Consider the following 22,455-nt stretch of genomic DNA (forward strand, 5'->3'; position numbering starts at 1 on the left):
AGACTCAAAGTACATGGTCCATATCAAGACAACAGTCAATACATTACATAGAGAAGTTAAGACAAAGAAAAAAATAAGAAATAAAATAAGAAAATAAAATGAAAGATGGGGACACACCCATCAAACAAATAGGCACTCTCTCCAGTGTCGCCTAAGCTTGGAGGAGAACCTTACAGAACACTTTACTGGACTCACTAGGGTTTGAATAATGCAGTTTTGAGAGCAGTCCAATCTGCACATGAACTTATAAATAACATTTCTCAAGACTGCATCACACCCAGGCACACTGGCAAACTTAATGTTTTGGCAGGCTACAGATTTTATTTATTTATGTGTAGGCCTATCTAGGCTATTAAATTAAGCTTTAATAACAGAAAGAAACACCTGAATAAACAACAGCCCACTCAGTTGAATTATGTGGTTTTATGGCTATCAAGGTAATCAAATCAAATTGAATCAAATCAAGATAAGACAAAATAACATCAAGTTGATCACGAGAAACCCGTATCTGGGAATTTCTAAGGTGAAATTCTACACATTTTCACCAATTTTCTCTTTCTCCTGACCCGGGTGATGTCTCTCCTAGGATGCTTTCCCCTTGATTTCCTTCGGGATAAATAAAATAGGCCCATCTCTCTCTCTCTCTCTCTCGAATACTCTTCTTCAAAATAATCCATTACATTTAGCCTGAGTAAGCGGGATGCAGGCTTGACTCAGGAGACGGAGTCAGCTCCACATTCTGACAGATGGGATTTCTTTTTTCCTCTAACCAACCAAAAAGCAGTTTCTTCGGGTACGCTCTTTCCAACCAAAAAGCAGTTCTTTCGGGTCCTGTCTCTGGCTGCACAATAATAGACAGAGATAGGCCAATATAATTCTAGGTGATATTTTTGACATAAGATATCTACAGTCAGCAGGTATCTGCATAATATTAGACTGGTCCAGAAAGTAGGACAAAAGGACTTTGAAGTGACTTTTCAAGAATCTTTTCACTAAAAGTGTCAAGTCATTTCAAGTGCAACTTCGGGACTGCAGTGTATGTGTTGTAAAATCAAACACAGAGGGGAATGGTCATTCTATTTCCAATTGTTAAAATGAGCACTATTTATTTTTTAATCCCTTATCTTTTACCTATTATGAGTTTTTAAAATGTATTGTGGAAGTGTGTGTGTGCGTGCGTGCGTGCGTGTGTGCGTGTGTGTGCGTGTGTGTGTGCGTGTGTGCTACTACTGCTGCAAAACGATTGCCCAAACTGGGACAAATAAAAGCTACTTGACTTGATTTGACAACTTCAATGCTGTCCTTAGTCCTGACTACATATGTTATTTTAGAAATAGCAGTAGCAATAAGATTTGTATAGCATGTTACCATACAGAGAGGAAAACATGATAGAAAGTAGAAAATAATATAGAGAGTAAAGGCCTAAATTTGACCAAAGGATTTTGGTAATACTGTACCAGGCATGGCTAGTATGACCATCTTGTTAATTTACAACATCAGTAACTAAAATGCCCTTTAAGGCTTCTAGAGTTTCATGGGCATTCAACTGCCTATAGAATGAAAACGATATATGGCAAAGCCATGCCACCCAGATGAGGGGTAAGACGATGAGCGAGTTCCAAATGGTGCACAATATATATATACTGTAGGCCTATCGGCTAAACTCATCAGTTTATAGAAGCATACCATTGGGTATAAAGAGGCTATATGATAACCCCTGAATGAACCCATGTTAGTTGATCTGAAAATGCATAATGCACAAGGAGGTAGTCAGGTAGAGGTGTTGTGACATGGCTATAACAACATCAAGAGCCAATCTCATATATATGCCTACTGATGGACTTTTCGGGTATGGACTTAACTCTTGATCAAGTGCATCTGGACAAACCTACATTCAGTTAATTAATGACACCACCTCCAATAACCTATTAGCCTAGTCAGGGCCACTGGCAGCTTTAACTGGGCCCGCGACAAAGTCATCTGAAAGGGTAGTAAAGAGAGATATCCTCTGCGCTCCTGCACTTTACCATCTGGTGCGTCACGGGAAAGGACTTCGTAAATGCAGGGAAAGAAAGGAATCACCGGAGCTGAAGACGTGAGAACGTCGAAACGTTAGTCTTCTTGGCGCTTGCCCAATAAAACAAGTTAATTTCCACATCTGAAGATGCTCCGATGATTCCTTTCTTTCATCTGAAAGGGCTTTCATTCCAATGCATACAGTACAATGTAATTCTTGGTCCCCACTGTCCCTGGGCCCTGGACAACTGACCTATTTGCCACCCCCCACCCCCGAGTAAACTACAAAAGTTCCCTAGCAGTAGAAAATATTAATTTCATATTAGTCACAGTCACAGTGTAATATGCATATCCTGACATAGACTAGAATCCCACAGATTGGAGCTCTTACTTGTGACAACCCAATGACTTCGTCCCTGCAATCCCCACTTTAATGAGCACCCACTGACACACAAGTATAACCTGCTGGGCCAGACTTTGCTGTCCCAGGCCCAAGGAGAGGGTATTGTACCCATCAAGCTGAGCTACCAACTCATTAACACCAACACCCTTTGGAGTTGGTTTGGGAAATGGTATAGGTACACTGTATAAGATTTTAGTTGTTTATTTCCAGAATTCATGCTTCCCATTCTCTAATGTTACCTTCTTCATGAATACTTACCACCACCATCAAATTCTAAGTATTCATTATGACTGGGAAAATTGCCCTTTTCATACATTAAAAGAGGGATCTTCTCCATGGTCCGCCATTATGAATTTCAAGAAATAGACATTTTTAGCTGCAAAAATAACTGTACTTGGGCCATTCTAGAAAATATTAGTTTATATATGAAAAGATCAAATTTGGCAATAAGCAACTCAGTTTCAATGACCAGCATAGTTGCAGTACCTTTTTTGGCCATTTAGTGTACCTTTAAGGTTTGGTTTGGGCAATGTTAACAGTGCATCTCGATGAATCAACTCATATCAATCAAACCCTGGACTGTCAGTGGCAAGGCTGTCAGTGTAACTGAGGCCAGCTAGCAGAGTGTGGCGTGGAACGTTAGTAAACCTCCCTCCCGAAGCCTCATACAGTATCGATAGCGTTGGGCTATCACACTGGTCCTTTAGCTCAGCGGTATCGTGCTGTGCCTCCCGGCCATACCCAAACAACCAATCCGTTGACTAGGAGGTGGCGAGTTCGCGGCCCCGAGGCGGGCGGCCTGCGTGGGAACATGTCGGGTTACATCAGCAGGTATAGGGGGGTTGGGCCAGGTATTGCATGTATGGGTGTGTGCCCTGTCTACCTGTCTGTCTGTCTTGTCTATCTATCTATCTATCTGACTGTAGTGTGTTTCAGTCATCTGCAGGGGGCGCCAAACACACTAAGAGTCCAACATGCACTTTGGCAAACAGAGGACATCACATGCATCTAGTGTTGGCCAAGGGGCCAGGTTAGTAGAATAGTTTTATTAATGCCAATACCAGGTTGCCATCTCTGATTGCTCTTATGTGGGAAAGTGTGTGTGTGTGTGTGTGTGTGTGTGTGTGTGTGTGTGTGTGTGTGTGTGTGTGTGTGTGTGTGTGTGTGTGTGTGTGTGTGTGTGTGTGTGTGTGTCTGCTTGTGTATGTTTAATGCACCCTCTCACATGAACCCCAGACAATTGGCACCGTGCGGCAGCCTCCAGAGCTGGTGTGTGAATGTGGGGAAAGTGTTATGTATGTAGTGTGTGTATTTTGAAAGCGCTTTGAGACAACTTCAGTTGTGTGATGTTGCGCTACATAAATTGTATTGTATTGTTTATTGTAGCCTATTGTCTGATTTACCGTAGCAGAATCTTGTCCTTATTGGCTATCATCAAGATGCCATTCAAATGCTTGTATAAAGGACACCTGTTTGCCATAGGCCTACCTCCGTATCGGGCAGTAACTGTATGGGCTGCATTGAAATAGGACCAAAGATTTCTTTTTTTTAAATTCTAACTGATAGGACTATATGCAGTGCAGTATTAGGCTACAGATATCATTACAGAGCAGGAAATACAGTATCATTCTTAGAAACTTGACAAGTCTCTCTCTCTCCCTCTCTCTCGCCCTCTCTCCTCCATACACGCTCGCGCGCGCACGCACGCACACACACACACACACACACACACGCACGCGCGCACGCATGCACGCCCGCGCACACACTGAACTGATGCCAAATATAGGGACTCTTTTGAGAGAGGGTTGAGGATAGCGCCTAACTAACTTTAGCTACGTCACCAAATGATGTCAGGAGAAAGAGGCGGAAACATTCACCCATTTTTTTCAGTAGTCTGTACTCGCTCGTAGTAGGGAGGCTCGTGCCAGCTGTGCTGTACATTTGGCATTGTGTGGCGGAGGCAGGCTTTTGAGGGAGAACATTCTTACACTCTGGTTTGAGTCCTATGTTATCTTCACAGTCAAACGACTGCCTTTTCAATCAGTTCAATCGTTACCCGATTTGGGTGAAAAGAATGAGGATGATGACTAAAGAAGAGGATGTAAAAACTTGAACCCATTTCATTTTATCGATTTGACTACTCTGGAGAGGGACCGCATATCGCGCGCTGCTGACTGTTGATCTGTTTTGCATATCTTCCAGCGGGCTTGTATGGCTCTGGATGCAATTAAAACTTGGACATCTGGGGAATGTTACAGTAGGTCGGTGGTTGCGTGAGAGACAGACAAGGGAGTTTTCCCCAAAAGTGCCACCTAGGCATCGGACATAACATGGGAGAGGCATCCCGGTATGCTGTCTTGTATTGCATGCCAAATAAGGACGTATGTTCTAAATGACAAGTGCGTTGCATGTGGATACGACCACGTAAGATTGCCAGATGTAGCCTACCTACATGGAGCAGCAGACTTTTACCTGGTCGCCGTCAACAGAAGTTGGTCATCGGTAGGCGGCGCACATGCTTACCTTGCTGCGCTTCCTCCCTCTCTGTAAAACAAAACTAATACCGGAGGGGGCAGGGTCATTACTTGTGTGTTTGGGATCTATTTGCTGAATCACACAAACTCTTCCGCATCGACAAAACTCTGGCCACAGCGACTCCAATCGCCGTGGATTTTGTGCCGTTCAGTTGGACTCTGCAGTGGATCACAGCGGGGAGAGGGATATGGACAGCTTTCAGCTCGGCAGGACAGCGCAGAGAGACAGAAAATAACAGCCAGATGTTCGTTTTCTCTGGTCTCGTCACCCTTGAAGGAATCAAGTTGAAGTGGGCAAGAATTGCCCATTATTATTATCCGATCTCTGTCCAGATAAGAGGTTGGATGTATGACTTTTAAGAAGTGACTTGTGACTTCTTTGTAACTTCCATTGAACAGGAAGATGCGACTAAACAGACAGTTCACTGTCTTTGGCAGTGCCATATTCTTTGTGGTGATAATTTCACTATACTTGATGTTGGATCATCTACAATTGGATAACACCAAAAATCCAAGCAATGGAATGGACCGGTTTCAAAATGTAAGTGTTGATCATCCTACCAAACTCGCAAGAAGTAGCCTAACTCTGAAACATAGACGTTTTCTACATGCCTTTCTGTTATTCTACATGCCTTTCTGGTCATCTTAACTCGAGAGTATAGTAAATGTGTTGATCGGAAATGCACTGGACAAAATGACCTGTTGCAGCCTGACAGATCAAGGCAAAAGACGCCTACATGATTGACAAATATGGGTAGACTCCACTTCATCTTAATACGCTGTTATAAAGTAATTAGGCTACTGCAACTGCGAGTGATAAAAGCCACCAAGGATTGGCAAACGATCTTGGCCATTGGTTTAACTTCACGTTGCATTTCCTAGCCCATTTGTCGTCATTTCCTTAGTGCAGACATGACAAGTTGAAACAAATCTGTCAAACTTCTTGTTAGTGAGCCGGTACAGGCGACTGCTTTACGCACGATGGTTACAGAGATAACAGTTGCTTTGTTTACGAAATGTAACGTGATTTTGAGTTTTGACATTTAGAGGAATATTATAGAACTGCCCCTTCATTCAACAAGGAATTAAAATGATTGTCCGTGATGTTTATGTTTTGAAATATTCTATAGTAGGCCTATTGTATTGTAACATATACTCAACAATGTGAATGTGGTTCATTTTTCTTTATTCTATTATTTATTCTTTGTTTTATTATTTCATTTTACTCTATAGGCCTATAGTTTTATCTTGCATTGTTGTGATTTGCCTCTGTGCCTTAACTGTTCACTTTACTTGCTGCTATGCTTTAACATGTATTGCTCGCATTTGCTTTGCCTTGTTTACCGTCCTACTTCTGTAAGGTGTCCTTGAGGTGCTCCAAGTTAAATGTATTATTACTAATATTTCTCGTCGGCACTGTAGCCTGCACTGTGATACCTCACACACACACTGTAGACAGTAGGATATGATGGTCTAGTCACTTTACGAAGATGAACCAGCAACACCTTATCTTTGCCCCTGTGTGTGTGTGTGTGTGTGTGTGTGTGTGTGTGTGTGTGTGTGTGTGTGTGTGTGTGTGTGTGTGTGTGTGTGTGTGTGTGTGTGTGTGTGTGTGTGTTTCACTTCCTCAACGAGACTAACATTGATCCAGTTTCTCATTTGACCCTGCCAGCCTGACCCTAAAGTTCTCCCCTCTGTCTTCCTTTTGTTCTGTTACCTTACAGGGGCACCTGTCTGTCCTGCAGGACAAAATCGACCGTCTGGAGAAGCTCCTGGCGGAGAACAACAAGATCATCGTGGTCCTCAGGGACTCCTTGATCAACCTGGGCGCCGTTAAGGACGGCCAGAGGGCAGTGGAGGCTGCGGGAGGCAACTCCAGTCAGGGGGGGGCGCCGGGGCCGGGGGCTGCACAACTACTGCCCTCACCCCCCCTGATCCTCCCAGTGGACCCTGAGGACTGCCACTTCTCTACCAAGCCTTACTCAAAAGCAGCCGACGGAGTGCAGGTTTGTTTCTTTTGAAAAGTTGTGTGTTTGTGTGTGTGTGTGTGTGTGTGTGTGTGTGTGTGTGTGTGTGTGCGTGCGTGCGTGCGTGCGTGCGTGCGTGCGTGCGTGCGTGCGTGCGTGCGTGCGTGCGTGCGTGCGTGCGTGCGTGTGTGCGTGCGTGCGTGCGTGTTTGTGCGTCCGTGCGTGCATGCATGCGTGTCCACACACGTGTATAATTTGTCACACCTGTGCTCTCGTGCTCTTCTGCTCCTCTGTAACTATGGGACACCTCAGTCAAGTGTGTATGTGTGTGTGGCCGCTCTTCTGTTTATATGGGAGACCTGTGTGTGTGTGTCCGTGCACGTGTGTGCGCGTGCGTGTGTGTGTGTTTGTGTGTGTGAGCATGCACGTGTGTGCGCACACAGAGTGAAATCTTCAAAATTATTGTTTTTTGCCAGTGACTGATGGCATGATATTGGGGTTCATGAAGAGGTTAATTGTCTTCTTTTGACTATGTGTCATGAGTTGCCTTCATAAACATATGACTCAAGCGCCAAAATGACCTTTGGATCGTGGCCAAGGCAACAGCACACCTGTTTGCTAATATAATGCCAGCTCCTCTGGGTCTGCTGTTCAAAAGGACATAAGGGGCATTTCTCAAAACCTAGTGTGCACACTTTCAAGTGTATTCAGCCTTATAGTCACACCAAGTGATTGGATACTCTTTGGTGAACTCTACGGAGTATCCAATCACTGGGTGTGACTAATAAAGAGTATCCAATCACTGGGCGTGACTAATTAGGCTGAATACACTTGGAAGTGCGCGCACTAGGTTTTGAGAAATACATAAGGTGTAGTATACCGTACGGTACGCTGGGTTGCTGACAGCTTTGGCCAGGCCCGGGATAAAGTTAGCAGAAAGGCCAGCCCTCTCAATACATTGTACTGGAGACCCAATTCTGGGCTCCATCTCTCTCTCTCTCTCTGCCCAGGACAACTGACCCCTTTGTCCCCCTTTAATGGGCACCTCGCTGCTGCCCTTCCTCCCTCTCTGTAAAACAAAACTAATACCGGAGGGGGCAGCCCCCCCCCCCCCCACCAAAAAAAAAAAATCTCCTTAGGCCCTTGACTACTGGGCCCTTAGCCCACCCCCCTGTCGACTTCCCTGGCTGTAGTACGCTTCCTCCACAGGGGAGAGAAAGCGGATCAATGCCCTGTGTCAGCCAACTGAGTAAAAATTGATTATCATTCATATAATATAGCGGGCCATGTTAATACCACCTCCTCACAGTTCACATCTCGCAGTCCTCCCACGACGCACAGCAGTCAAATCATTTGTTTGTTTTCCCCAATACATCATTTTTAGTACGCCCTCCATCTCGGTGGATTGTACTTAAGCAGTCTCATTACGCCATTATGACACCGTAATGGCAGCTGGGTGCGTGCGCCGCATATACGTACCGCCGCACAGCAGTGATGGGCCGTCATTAGCGACAAAGCACAGGGGACAGCCACTGCCTTGAGGTGACAAGGCCACATTTGGGGTGGCATACGATGCATTATGGCCCAACATATTTCAGAAAAGTTCCATTAATCTGTAGTAGTAATAATCATGTTGTATTGGGTTCAGGGAAATGGATAAAATGGTATGACGTCAATGACAAAGAGAGTGGAGCAAAGTTTCCCCTAATGTGCAAAGTTGTAGGGAAGATTTCTATTCTTATTTCTGTAGACTCATACTATGTCTGACTTTGTTGAGTTTGTTTTCCCTCGTTTTGCCTTGATCTCCCTTTTTTGCCTATACTCTGTATATTCTGTATTCTGTGTGCTTCTCAGTTAATGGAATGCCAGATGTCCTGTATATAAATCATGTGTCGTCTGCTTCCATGTCGCTCATAAAACAGGCATGTAGGCAGGTATCATGGAAAACCAGAATATTGAGTCTGGCCAACAACAACAATCCAAACACCTCTTATCTTGCCAATCAAATCAAAGGGCCATTTTCTTGTCGCAAGGCGTGCCATAAAATTTGATTAGTGGCCGGCCACAGTCGTGTCTATGAATGCAGATGTGCCTGGATGTTTCCAGTGGCAGTGAAAATAAGGAGCTATCTATCTCCCTGCTGCTTGGATAGTTGTGGCTTGGACAAAGATTGTAGGATAGGAAAGTCGTTCCCAAACTTTACCATGACAAGGCCCCCCATATACCGGTAGATTCTAGCCAAGGCCCCCCTCATATGAGCCGTGCCACACTATTTTTTGTGCACCCGGTTTCACAACTCAATGAAGTTGGTGCATTCCTACACCCATTCAAGTACTATAGAAAGCATAATACATATATAAACATTGTAACGAAGAAAATGATTCGACTGGGATTGTTTCGCTTATATTTGGCTAATAAGTTATTTAATTAATTAAATGATTGAGATTATTTCGCAATATTTTCCCCGCCAACCTGCTGCGGCCCCCCTAGCATGCAATCGAGCCCCCCCCCAAGGGTCCCCGGCCCCCACTTTGAAAACTACTGAGATAAGATATCCAAGAAGAGAAAGTTTGTGGTTGGTCATGCCAGCGAAAGCCAAGTGAGGATCAGTTCCGGCTGGCAAGCAGGTGTGCGTCGTCAGCAATCGGCTGGTGTTTCTACACCTCGTGATCTTCTGGTCAGTATTTGCACTGCAAACAAAGTCCAAACATTTAATTAAAACACAATGTTTCGCTCCACCAGGCTCTTCTTCAAGCCTTAACGGTTTGAGGTTTTGGTGTGTGGACTTGCTTCCACTGGCCTCTTTGAAGTGGGATGTGTGTATACATCTATTTGATAGAAACTCGTGGTTGTTCTTCATATGGTCCGCATTTCAGACTGCCAGGGGGTGGCTCGTCATTTTCATTTCAAATTTGGACTTTGATTTGGATTCATGTATAGACGTCACATGATGACTATTATTTCAGTTGTGGGTTTTTTCCAAGATTTCTTTGGACTTTTACGCATTGACTTAGACAGGACAGTGATTGGAGTGACAGGAAATGAGTCAGGAGAAGGAGCCTGGGGAAGGGGGAGGTCGGATCCGAACCCGAGTCCTTGGATATATGGTACGTCACCTTAGCCCACTGAATCACAGCGCCACCAGTCATGTTTTTTTAATAATTGATTTACACTGAAGGAAAGGTTAAGAACAAAAGGCCACGTGATTACCATTTGCCTCCTCGCTCCCCGCCTAGCCTGTGGTTACAGTCTTCACTGTGTCACTTGTCAGCCTTGGCTTATACACTGTGGCCACAAAGACAGCGAGTACAAAGGAGGAAACTCTGTGGCTAGTTCAGCAACTTAACAACCAGTCCAGCAACATTCTGCCCTTATGACACAGCCAGCAGTGGACAGGAAGGGGAAGGAAGGCCTGCAGGCAGTCAGAAAGGACCGAGGCTGGGAGAAGGGCAAGCAGGGAGGGAGCCAGGCAGGCAGGCAGGCAGGGACACAAGCAGGCAGGGAGACATACAGGCAGGCTGGGAGCCAGACAAGCAGTGGGAAAGGGACATATAATAAGCAGGCAGGGAGACCTACAGGCAAGACGAGGGGAGTGGCAGGCATACAGGGAGACGGGTAGAGAGGCAGGGAGACCTACAGGCAGGCATACAGTGAGACGGGCAGGCAGGTAGTGAGGCTGGCAGGCAAGCAGGGAGACAGACAGACAGGCAGTGAGACGGACAGGCAGGTACTGAGGCAGGCAGGCAAGCAGGGAGACAGGGAGGCAGGGAGAGAGACGCAGGCAGGGAGGGAGACAGGTACGCAAGGAGGCAGGGAGACATACGGGGAGGCATGCATTGAGACAGGGAGGCAGGGAGTCAAGCAGCCAGGGAGGGAGACAGGCAGTCACATAGGCAGGTGGACAGGTAAACAGGGAGGGAGACAGACAGGGAGGCAAGCGGGTATGCAGGCAGGCAGATCGGGAGACATGCAAGAAGTGAGACAGGTAGGCAGGCAGGCATGTAGGGACTTAGGCAGGCTGGCAGGCAGGGAGGCAGTTAGAGAGACAGGTTTAGGAGATGGGCAGGGAGACAGACATGGACAGGCAGGCAGGGAGATACAGAGGTGGCAGGCAGGAAGACAAGAAGGGAGACCTGCTGGAAGGAATGCAGACAGGCAGACAGGGAGACAGACAGGCAGACAGGCAGACAGGCAGACAGGCAGACAGGCAGACAGGCAGGCAGGCAGGCAGGCAGGCAGGCAGGCAGGCAGGCAGGCAGGCAGGCAGGCAGGCAGGGAAGGAAAGTTTCAAGACAGACGACCTGCTGGATGGCATTGGCATTTGGCCTCAGTTGGCCTGGGAAATATGACAAAACATTTACGTCATTAATATGACAAATATATTTTCCTCGGCCAATATTCATTTATCAGGATTAGGATGAAAGAATAGCTGAAACCACATGACAAACAACAGCCTCGCAAACACACGATCAGAGATGAGCCCAAACCTTAGCTGCCACAAGCCGATTTCAAAATGCCTTTTTTGTCTTCTTTTTAAAATGTTACCCATTTAGTTTCCTTGTTTATTCTGCCGCTGCCTGCCCCTTGAACCTCCCAGAGTGCAATCCTGTGTTTGCTTTTTTTCTGTGTGAGTGACGCAACTTCTTTCCAGTTAATGCTATGTGTATGCAGGACACAGATCCCAGTTGTGATATAAACGCCAATTTTTACCTCAAAGGGAATCACCATTTAGGCTGACTACAGTACAATGGTGCGTCTTAATGAAATCACAGATAATCATCACTGAGTAGATAAGTGCTATGTCTTGTTTTTATCTGCAGAAAGTTTTTGCTGGAAGTCATAGCAGCTCAGTTCAGGCATAGTTCATATCAGTCCATTTTAGGTCAGGGCAACATATTTCCGCGATGAGTCAGCCATCTGAGCAATTCATCATCTGTCTTGTTCAACAATTTGTAAAGAAAAAACATGTGGAACAACTGCAGCTGCCCACCACAATCCACAGCGTGCATTACGGCAACCATATTAGTTCTTCACTTCCCTACACATGTGAAATATTTGACCACAAGATAAATCTAATGGGCATCGTTGTCAAAAACGACAGCAACACGGATCTAGAAGTGATGGCTGTTTGATTTTGCAAGAGTGAGTGATACAGAATTCTATGTAAGCAAAGGCAAACCGTGAAGATCAGTGTCTGTTTTTCACGCAGCCAGGTGCTCATATGTAAACATGCAGCGGACTCTGCACACACTGACTCTGATGACTGTGTCTGATCACACAATGAGTCGTTGGTCTCCCCCCATCTGTCCCCTCCTATCATGTCACACACTCCACAGTAACCAGGATGTATCCGTGACATGTGTCTGTTCCTGTGTTGGGTTTAATTTACTTAATGTGCCTCTAGGATTAATATACTAAAAGGATTGTCATGGGCTAGTGCTGTCAGGCTTTTCAAGCCCTATTGACACAGTACAGTAGTCAAATTTGAACTACTGTATATTGAGCTATGGTAGTTTTGATTTTGAGCAAAAATGCCAACTTATCATCTTTTTCACATATTAAATGCCAACTTATCATCTTTTTCACATATTAAAAGTTCGCTTTTATAACTTTGCTGAGTTTGACTTTTTGACTTCAAAATGCATTTTAAAACTCAATTAGATTATTTACAGGCAAAATATAGGTCAAATGGTTACACAAATGTTCTGATTCTCCAGATGCTGGATGTGTATGACCTCCTGAAGTTTGACAACCCCGATGGGGGAGTCTGGAAGCAGGGCTTCGATATCAAGTATGACGAGCATGACTGGGACAATGAACCACTGCAGGTGTTTGTGGTGCCCCACTCTCACAATGACCCTGGTGAGTAGAGAACCAACCATGACACACACTGTTACAGTCTTGCACAATGTTAGAACTGTTACAATGGCCTTGGGATATTTCATTCCGATTTAACTCCATTCAATTTTGAATAAAACTTAATTCCGCTTTGAAAACGTCATGTAATCACTTCCTGAATCGGAATGAAGTTCATTCAGATTGATGAAAAAATGCACCACAACCTGATTCAGCACAAAAAAAAATACTCCACATTACTATTTGACCACTCGATGTTCTATGGCACGCTAGCCGGTTAAGCTAATAGTTCGCATGTTAACTGATCTAGGCCAGAGGGTGATGTCCAAAGGTATTGACCTGGGCTGGCTGGGGTAACCAATTTGTATCTGAAGATTATCAGCTGTCCCGGTAGTACAGGGAGCTCCTGGAGCTTGGCGACCACTTCCCCATGTCAAATTTTGCTCAACCTTTACATCCATCCTCTGTCTAATTGAAATGCTTTCTGATTCCCCAGACATTTATTCAGAATTAAATGAAAGTGCAATGTAAACTTGACAGAAAAAACTTAAATTACGAATGATTAATTCAGAATAAAAACCAGCATGTAAACAAAGCCATTGTTGCGCAATGCTACACACGGTTACAGTGTTGCAGTGCTACACACTATTAAAATGTTGCATAACGTTGCGCAATGTTACACACTGTTACAGGTGTTGCACAATTTTCCAGTACACACTGAGGGCGGCTTCCACTAATGCATGCTACTTTAATTGGGGCATGATGGAATAAGATTGTTTAGTAAAATAAACTAGAGAGTGCAGCCTTTTCTAGTGCATGTCATAACCTATATCAGACGCACACACACGCACACCCAAAGACGGCAAACCACAACTGTGTTGAGTTTGAGTGCATCCACCACTACACTACGTAGCTACTTGCCCAAGTTAATGAGTTCATTTCTAACTAAGAGACAAACAACCGGACACGTGGATTAATGTACACAAAGATAACCTCCTTATTGGAGGTGATTAGCCTTTCCGATGCTTAATTACAGAGACTATGGAATTGGAGGAGAGAAATGGTCGAGTGGTCATTTTATTTAATTAAGACAATTACATTATGTGTGTGTGTGTTTCCACATTAATGACTACAGTCATCGTTTTTAGTCTACACTGATTCCTGCCCTGCAGTATGTTTTCCTTTGCTACTATTTTGCAGTGTTGTTAAGATGCCAACCGCTGCTATGGAGTGCAGTGCAATGCAGTGCAGTGCAGTGTATGCAATTCAGTGCAGTGTAATGTATGCCATTTTACAGTGCAGTGCAGTACATTGTAATGTAGTGCTGTGTAATTTATGCTGTTTTACATTGCAGTAAAATTGTACGCTGTGTTTTACACTGCAGTGTATTGTCTGCTGCTGTTTTACTCTCCAGAGTTGTTCCGGGACGCCTCTACTTGACCAAATAAAACGCATCAACCACTTTGCTTCTGTTTGGCCATTGAAAAGGTTTCAGCAGTCACTCATTGTCACTGTAGGCCCACTCGAAGTGACAACATTATTCCAGGGTGGACGGACACTAATGGCATTGGGAAATGATTGTGTGTGTATAGCGCACACGTACACACACACACACACACACACACACACACACACACACACACACACACACACACACACACACACACACACACACACACACACACACACACACACACATATACACACACACATATACAAACACACACACACACACACACACACACACACACACACACACACACACACACACACACACACACACACACACACAACTGCAACGAGACACATAATGGATTGCCCCTCACTTACTCCTGTATCCATCAGTAATTGCTATCTGTGCATTGTCACTGGCTATGTATAGAGTGCGTGTCTGACACCCATTTGCTAAATACATTACAGTCAATCCACCCTGCTCTCCTCTCCTGTGTCCCCATGGAAAGGGCAATGGATGGATATAGACAAAGGGAAAAGGAGGGAAAGAAAGAAAGAACAGGAGGGAAGGAAAGAGTTCTGTGGTGTCAGCTGTAGTCCAGGCTCCTGAGCGGCCGATCTCTCTAGCCTGATTATCATCGACTTTCAAATCTCTTCGAGACTTAGTGTGACCAAGAGCATAACAATTAACATTTCCCAAGCGGCATTTCCCAAACGGCCTCCCTTGGTTTGCTAATGGTTGTTTGCTTCCCAACAAAGTGGGTGGAGTTTCAGATTTTGCTGGAGCTCAGAAAGTACTTGCATTGCTCTTGACCTGACTGGTAGCAACACTGAAACTGTTGCGTCTCTCACTAGGAAGGCACGGCCTGAGCGGCCGATCTCTCTGGACACCCCACTGCCTGCCGGAGACCTAATTGAGCTCCCTGATGCAGAACCAGAATTTTGGGATAAATAGTTACCGCGAGTTCCTGCTCTCTCTCTCTCGGTCTCTGTCTTTGTCTTTTTCTCTCCTGCTCTCACTCCCTTTCTCTCTCTCTCTCTCTCTCTCTCTCTCTCTCTCTCTCTCTCTCTCTCTCTCTCTCTCTCAATCTCTCTCAATCTCTGCCTTTTTCACTCAATTGGTCTCCCTCTCTCTCTCTCTCTCTCTCTCTCTCTCTCTCTCTCTCTCTCTCTCTCTCTCTCTCTCTCTCTCTCTCTCCTCTCTCTCCTCTCTCTCTCTCTCTCTCTCTCCTCTCTCTCTCTCTCTCTCTCTCTCTCTCTCTCTCTCTCTCTCTCTCTCTCTCTCTCTCTCTCTCCCTCTGTCTCTCTTTCTCTCTCTCTCTCTCCTCAGCTAATGTGTATCAGCGTGTCAGCACAAACACAATTAGCTGGTTTGTTCTGCTCGTGCGTCAGTGGCTGGCCATTTCCTCTCAGACACTCTGGATGTGTGTGTGTGTGTGTGTGTGTGTGTGTGTGTGTGTGTGTGTGTGTGTGTGTGTGTGTGTGTGTGTGTGTGTGTGTGTGTGTGTGTGTGTGTGTGTGTGTGTGTGTGTGTGTGAAAGAGAGAGACAAGGGGCAATTTATAGGGGTGATGCGTAAGGTTTCTGCTGCCACTGCAAACTGGATGTGTTTTTGTCTGAACGCGTATTTCAGTACACACCTTCCTGTCTCATGCTCATGCTCATCCACTAACAGAAGTGTGTGTGTGTGTGTGTGCGTGTGTGTGTGTGTGCGTGTGTGTGTGTGTGTGTGTGTGTGTGTGTGTGTGTGTGTGTGTGTGTGTGTGTGTGTGTGTGTGTGTGTGTGTGTGTGTGTGTGTGTGTGTGTGTGTGTGTGTGTGCGCGAGCGAGTGTGTGTGTGTGTGTGTGTTGAGATGGACCTCAGGGAGCCACAAACATATCTTGCCCACACTATTTAGACTTTAGAGTTTTCTTAATCATTGAAAGCACAAATGCATTATCCTTCAGTTGTGCAATTTCTTCGGCACAAACCCAAGAAAACACTCACACACACACACACACACACACACACACACACACACACACACACACACACACACTCACAGGGAAACCGTTAGGGGTGGATGTGGCAAACGGGTAAGTTGTCCCGGACCCAGGGAGCGAGTCTTGACCAAAATTGGGTCTTCATTACATTGTACAGTATATGCTGGACGAGGGCTGTTCAGAACTTCAGAGTATTTTGTCCTGGGCCCAACCAAAGCTAACAGCAGCCCTGCGCGTGCGTGCATGCGCGCACGCACGCACGCACGCACGCACGCACGCACGCACGCACGCACGCACACACACACACACACACACACACACACACACAGGAAAGCTGTTTAGAGGAAGGCCTGTGAGGTCAGTGTACTTTATTAACCTCCCACAGGGTGTGTGTGTGTGTGTGTGTGTGTGTGTGTGTGTGTGTGTGTGTGTGTGTGTGTGTGTGTGCGCGCACTCACCCCTTCTGTTCAACATAAAGGATGTTGGCAGAGCCACCCAAAATTCAAAACACATTTTTTTCAGGAGGTCCTCTTCGCACCATTTCCTCCACCAGACCAGTATTTCATTTCATTTCTCTCCACCAGCAACATGGCATCATAGAAGTAGGCAAGATAACACGCAGCCTTGAACTGTGTATCACGTTTGTGCGATACATCGTTGCATATTGACTCGTGCTCCACAACGCCCTGTGACGGGTAAGGTGTACTGTAGGGATGGTTCTGGTCTGGGCACAATTTCGCAAAACAATTTTGCCATGTCCCTTGCTTGGTTCCCTTGCTTGTTTCGCAGCACTGACAGGTTAGAGCAGTCTTTCTCAACCTTTTTTTAGGCAAGGCACCCTTTCAATTCATGAAAAATTTCAAGGCACCCCAAACGAACAAGCCGTAACATGGCATCGCATCCGATACCACAGAAGCTTAGTAAAGTAACACATTTGGAGACGTCACACGAACTACGTTCAAAGTTGCTGGGACTGGGGCGACCTATATTTACTTTATTGTGCGTAAATGGCAGATGAAAGATTCCACTGACTAGCATGAACTTATCAATTTAGACAAATATGTATCATATTACATAATTTATTTATCAGCCACGTTTCCACGGCACCCCTGAGGGGGGCCCGCGGCACCCCAGGGTGCCCCGGCACCCCTGTTGAGAAACCCTGGGTTAGAGTAAGGTATGGTTTTGATTAGGGCACACCAGAGTATTTTCGCATTCAGCAACAGAAATTCGCTGTGGCAACAGAAATTCACAGACACGGCAGTAGAACTGCATGAACCTGGTCACGTGACAAAAAGTGCTCTCCCGCGGCATTGAGGACCATGACAGCTTGCAAAGGTGTCGCACCTCAATCCACAGTTCGCCAGAGATATTCTAGACCGAGATCGGTTAAAACCCGCCTATCCAATGCAAAGGAGTGTGCTCAAAACTCGGTCTCCTAAGGGGGCGTTGTCCCTTCTTCTTCTTCTCTTTTCGTGGTGTTTGCACAAGACGTGCACTACCGCCATCTACAGCGCTAAGGGCACTCCATTTATTCTCAACCTCAAGACTCCGAAGGTCTCCTAATCGAAGGTCTCCTAAAGGGGCGTTCACCCGACGTAAAGTGGATGCCGGAAAAGAACCCGCCTGATTTATCTCTCTCATATATGATTCTCTGAATTCGCACACTGGCGTGAGATACATACGCCTCTGCATGATGCCAGCAGGCTTGTACGAAATTCCGAATTGAGTGAATTTCAATTCAAAGTAATGCCATAATACGAATACTAGGTGGTGTCATTACCTTGAATTTCTTTGAATTTAATCTACACCACCCATTGAAAGTACATACAACACCACCTAGTGTTCGTATTATGGCATTACTTTGAATTGAAATTCTTTCCATTCGGAATTTCGTACAAGCCTGGATGCCAGTCTGCCACCATCCACTGCAGCGGAGCAAAGTAAAAGCATGACTCTTCTTCTCTCCCTCTTTGTTGCCAACATCCCATCTGAATTCAAGTCTGGTGTGTGTGTATTGATAATCTCAGCCGTGTTAATAAGTAGTTTAAGCGCTATTGCCGACTCCGAGCTGCATGGAACTGTATTAGTGTTTCCACTAATCCGAGGTCTAGTTATTAATTTTAATAGCTCTGTAATATTAAACCGGGATTATGGCGGCATTAACTGGCGCATTTTGCTGCCGTTTCATCCTGCTTTGTCACAGAGTAGTTGTGTGTGTGTGTGTGTGTGTGTGTGTATGTGTGTGTATGTGTGTGTGTGTCTGTGTGTGTCTGTGTGTCTGTGTGTGCATGCACGTTATTGTTCAAGGTTTAGGTGAAACTCAGCGTGTGTGTGTGTGTGTGTGTGTGTGTGTGTGTGTGTGTGTGTGTGTGTGTGTGTGTGTGTGTGTGTGTGTGTGTGTGTGTGTGTGTGTGCATTATTGTGCAAGCTTGTGTGTGTGTGTGTACTGTGTATGTGTGGGTGCGTTATTGTGCAAGCTGGCAGTGAAAGTCGACACTACTGTATTTTTTTTCAGGTTCCCTGAATTGAATGGATGTTCGAAAGCTTGAGGAAGTTGGCCGATGGTCAGCGGTGTCAAACTGCGTTTTCCTGTTGTGTGTGTGTGTGCGTGTGTGTGCGTGTATGTGTGTGTGTGTGTGTGTGTGTGTGTGTGTGCTCTGCGGGTGGTGAATGATTTTGTGTGTGTGTGTGTGTGTGTGTGTGTGTGTGTGTGTGTGTGTGTGTGTGTGTGTGTGTGTGTGTGTGTGTGTGTGTGTGTGTGTGTGTGTGTGTGAGTGTGAGTGTCCTGTTGCCAGACGACAGGGGGGAACAGGTGGGTGGAGGAACAGATGGGCACTGGGCCACGATTGGTCAGTCTACTCCGCTCTGTTACACACACACACACACACACACACACACACACACACACACACACACACACACACACACACACACACACACACACACACACACACACACACACACACACCATTTCCAGGCAGAGGGATGTTCCAGACCTGTTGTTTCTTATCAGCCTTGGACAGGGCTATGTAAATGCACCATGATCAGATACAGACGCACACACACACACACACACACACACACACACACACACACACACACACACACACACACACACACACACACACACACACACACACACACACACACACACGGCCAGGTGCACAAGGACAGAGACACCCATGGCCTGAAGTTGATCAGATACAGACGCATGCACACACACGTACACACTCTCTCTCACACACACACACACACACACACACACACACACACACACACACACACACACACACACACACACACACACACACAGACAGAGACACAGACACAGACACAGACACAGACACAGACACAGACACACACACACACACACACACACAGACACACACACACACACACACACACACACACACACACACACACACACACACACACACACACACACACACACACACACACACACACACACACACACGGCCAGGTGCACAAGGACAGAGACGGCCATGTCCTGAAGTTGGCCATTGTTGAGGAGGCTGCTGTTGGGGCACTGCAGGGACACTGAGGGCCTCATACGAAACTCAAAACCTGAGCAGAGCGTACACACACACACACACACACACACACACACACACACACACACACACACACAGATAGCCTCGCGCGCACCGAGGCCCTTAACTGCCTCCTTGAGAGCAGTACAGTAGCAGCGTCGGCTGTCCCAGATTGCATTTTTAGAGGTCATATAAAACCATAAAGGCCCATTAAATTACTCGCCGTGTGTAAACACTGGCCATTGCCATGTCCTGACTGTTTTTCTCAACCAGGGGTACGTGTACCACTAGGGGTATTCAAGCACACCTCAGGGGGTACATGGAGAAATGTAATAATAACAAATATATGGAGTGTAGTCACATTGGATAGAGGAACAGATTGTGGGGGGTACTCATCATATGACAAAATTGCGTAAGTGGTACGCAGGACAAAAAAGGTTGGGAAACACTGCACACAGCCAGCTGTTTTAATGTCTCTGTTGTAATGTGTCTTTTTCGTGTCCTTTCTATCACGTCTGTGCCAGACAAACTAACTGTTTTTATGCATATTCAAATCATTTCTCAAAAGTGGTATGGGAGCATTCTCGCTCACTCGGTCCTGATTGCAGCCTTACTGACCAGCTGTTTTATGTGCATTAACCCATTTAGTCCTAAGCCCTTTTTGGGAAAGGGTGCCCTCTGCCTAATAAATCCTAAATATCTCAGCCTCCGAAGCACATACAACATGAAATTAATTACATTTAAAAGCTAGGACCCTCTTTTTGCCTTAAAATGTGCTCATTCAGCTCTAATTTACCCTACATTTTTAATAAAACAGCTCAAATCTCAAGAACCTGAATGCAGCGTATACGTGTCCCCAAGACACAATGGATTTAAATGTCACTAAGGCGTCATGCAAGTGTAATATTCACTCACTGTGACCTGACTGTGCAGTGTAACTAGTAACTACTTCGTACTTGAGTTTCTGTTAAGGATTGTCTTGCTCCATCCCAGCAGTGTGCTGCTACTAGCATGTGCATGAGGGTGAAGTCCTTATCCACCACAGTTCCAACTGTGTTCCATTGTTCTCTAATTTCATTGAAACGCAATCGCGTTAAAACACCAGAACAACGCTGCATGTTTGTACAACTCTGCACGTCAGGGTATCATTTTGCAGAACTACCCTACACGTTAGCCTCTCAGTCTGTGTGTGACACCAATGGCAGCATTGAGTTCCCCCTGGTGACATGTCAAGTCATCCTCCTGTCACACACAGGGTTAATGAAGCGCCTATTTTCAATACGGTTGAATGGAGGCCTCTGATGCCCATTTAGTTAGCTAGCTGCCGTAGCAGGATCGTGTTGCCAGATTGTTTAACCCATTTTGTCTTAAGTCTTTTTGGAAAAGGGTGCCCTCTGCCTATTAAATCCTAAATATCTCAGGTTCAGAAGCACATACAGACATGAAATACGTTACATTTAATATCTAGAACCTTCATTTTGCACTAGTACAGTCTTCATTCAGCTGTAACATGCCCACATTTTTAATAAAACAGCTCAAATCTCAAGAACTTGAATGCAGCGTGTATGTCGCTCCAGGACACAATGGGTTAATTTCACCATAGCAGGATCGTGCTGCCAGATCTTTCGAGCAGATTAATTTTGTGCACGTTAGAATTTAAACACCAGAATGTTAAAATGTTACGTTAACGCCAGCACAACGCTGGGTGTTTGCCTTTCAGTTTGTGCATGACAACAATGGCGTTCACCTTGGTGTCAGGTCATCCGGTCATCCAGGGTTAATGAAGTGCCTATTTTCAATACGGATGAATGGAGGCCTTTGATACCCATTTAGTTAGCAAGCTGGCGTAGAAGGATCGCGTTGCCAGATATTTGGGGCAGATTAATTTTGTGCCGTTTGTGGGTCTTTATTCTCCACGCCCTGTGATGGTATCAGTAACCTCTCTGGTGGTGATGGTGATGGTGGTGTTGGTGGTGGTGGTCTTGTGGCGGTGGCAGGCGCGGTGAGGTGACACCCCAGGGGATGGGGGAGGGGGACAATGTGACATCTCGCAGGAGATCCACCCATGACCACTTCCCCTTTTCTGCTTCACTTTTACCGCTCACAGCTGCTTTGTGTATTATTCAATGACTTTGCTTAAGACATTGCCATTGACACACACACACACACACACACACACACACACACACACACACACACACACACACACACACACACACACACACACACACACTCACACATAACTGTGTGGTGGCAGCTTTGTGATCTTTCCTTTATGGTTGAACCATGCAGTGCTGTTACCTCTCCTGTGCTGAACTGGATTGGGAGTTCAGGTTGATTCAAGGTCATTAGATGGGGGCAATGGGGTTTGTTTGACTGACTGGCTGACATAAACTGACTGACTGGCTGACTGGCTGACTGACTGGCTGACAAAAAACAGTGTTACTATGAAGTGTGTTGTATGTGAAAAGGGCTTACATCTGCTTGAGTCAAATTCCTTGTTCTTGTAAATGTACTTGGCCAATAAGGGAGCTTTTTTGGGATGGACAGTATTTTACAATTGGCAATATAATGTTTTTTGTTTCTATTTTTTTATTTTAGGGATACATCTATTAGCACTAATACATGGGTGGGAGACGTGACGCCTTGTTTTTTCGTAACATTGGTTAAAAACCTACAAAACTGTTATTT

General features: G+C 45.6%; 1 protein-coding gene across 1 annotated transcript in view; it reads left to right on the forward strand.

The window, feature by feature from the left end:
* Positions 1–4,337: 4,337 nt before the first annotated feature.
* The window catches only part of man2a1 (mannosidase, alpha, class 2A, member 1), a 94,769-nt gene continuing 76,651 nt past the window's right edge, over positions 4,338–22,455 (forward strand). Inside the window, exons 1-3 of the mRNA XM_063209686.1 lie at positions 4,338–5,494; positions 6,678–6,959; positions 12,638–12,782. Of these exons, the coding sequence (XP_063065756.1) occupies positions 5,357–5,494; positions 6,678–6,959; positions 12,638–12,782 (565 nt within the window). The 5' untranslated portion in view covers positions 4,338–5,356. The remainder of the gene's footprint in view (positions 5,495–6,677; positions 6,960–12,637; positions 12,783–22,455) is intronic.

This window comes from Engraulis encrasicolus, chromosome 11, assembly GCF_034702125.1.
Source record: "Engraulis encrasicolus isolate BLACKSEA-1 chromosome 11, IST_EnEncr_1.0, whole genome shotgun sequence".
In the NCBI taxonomy this organism is placed as follows: Eukaryota; Metazoa; Chordata; class Actinopteri; order Clupeiformes; family Engraulidae; genus Engraulis; species Engraulis encrasicolus.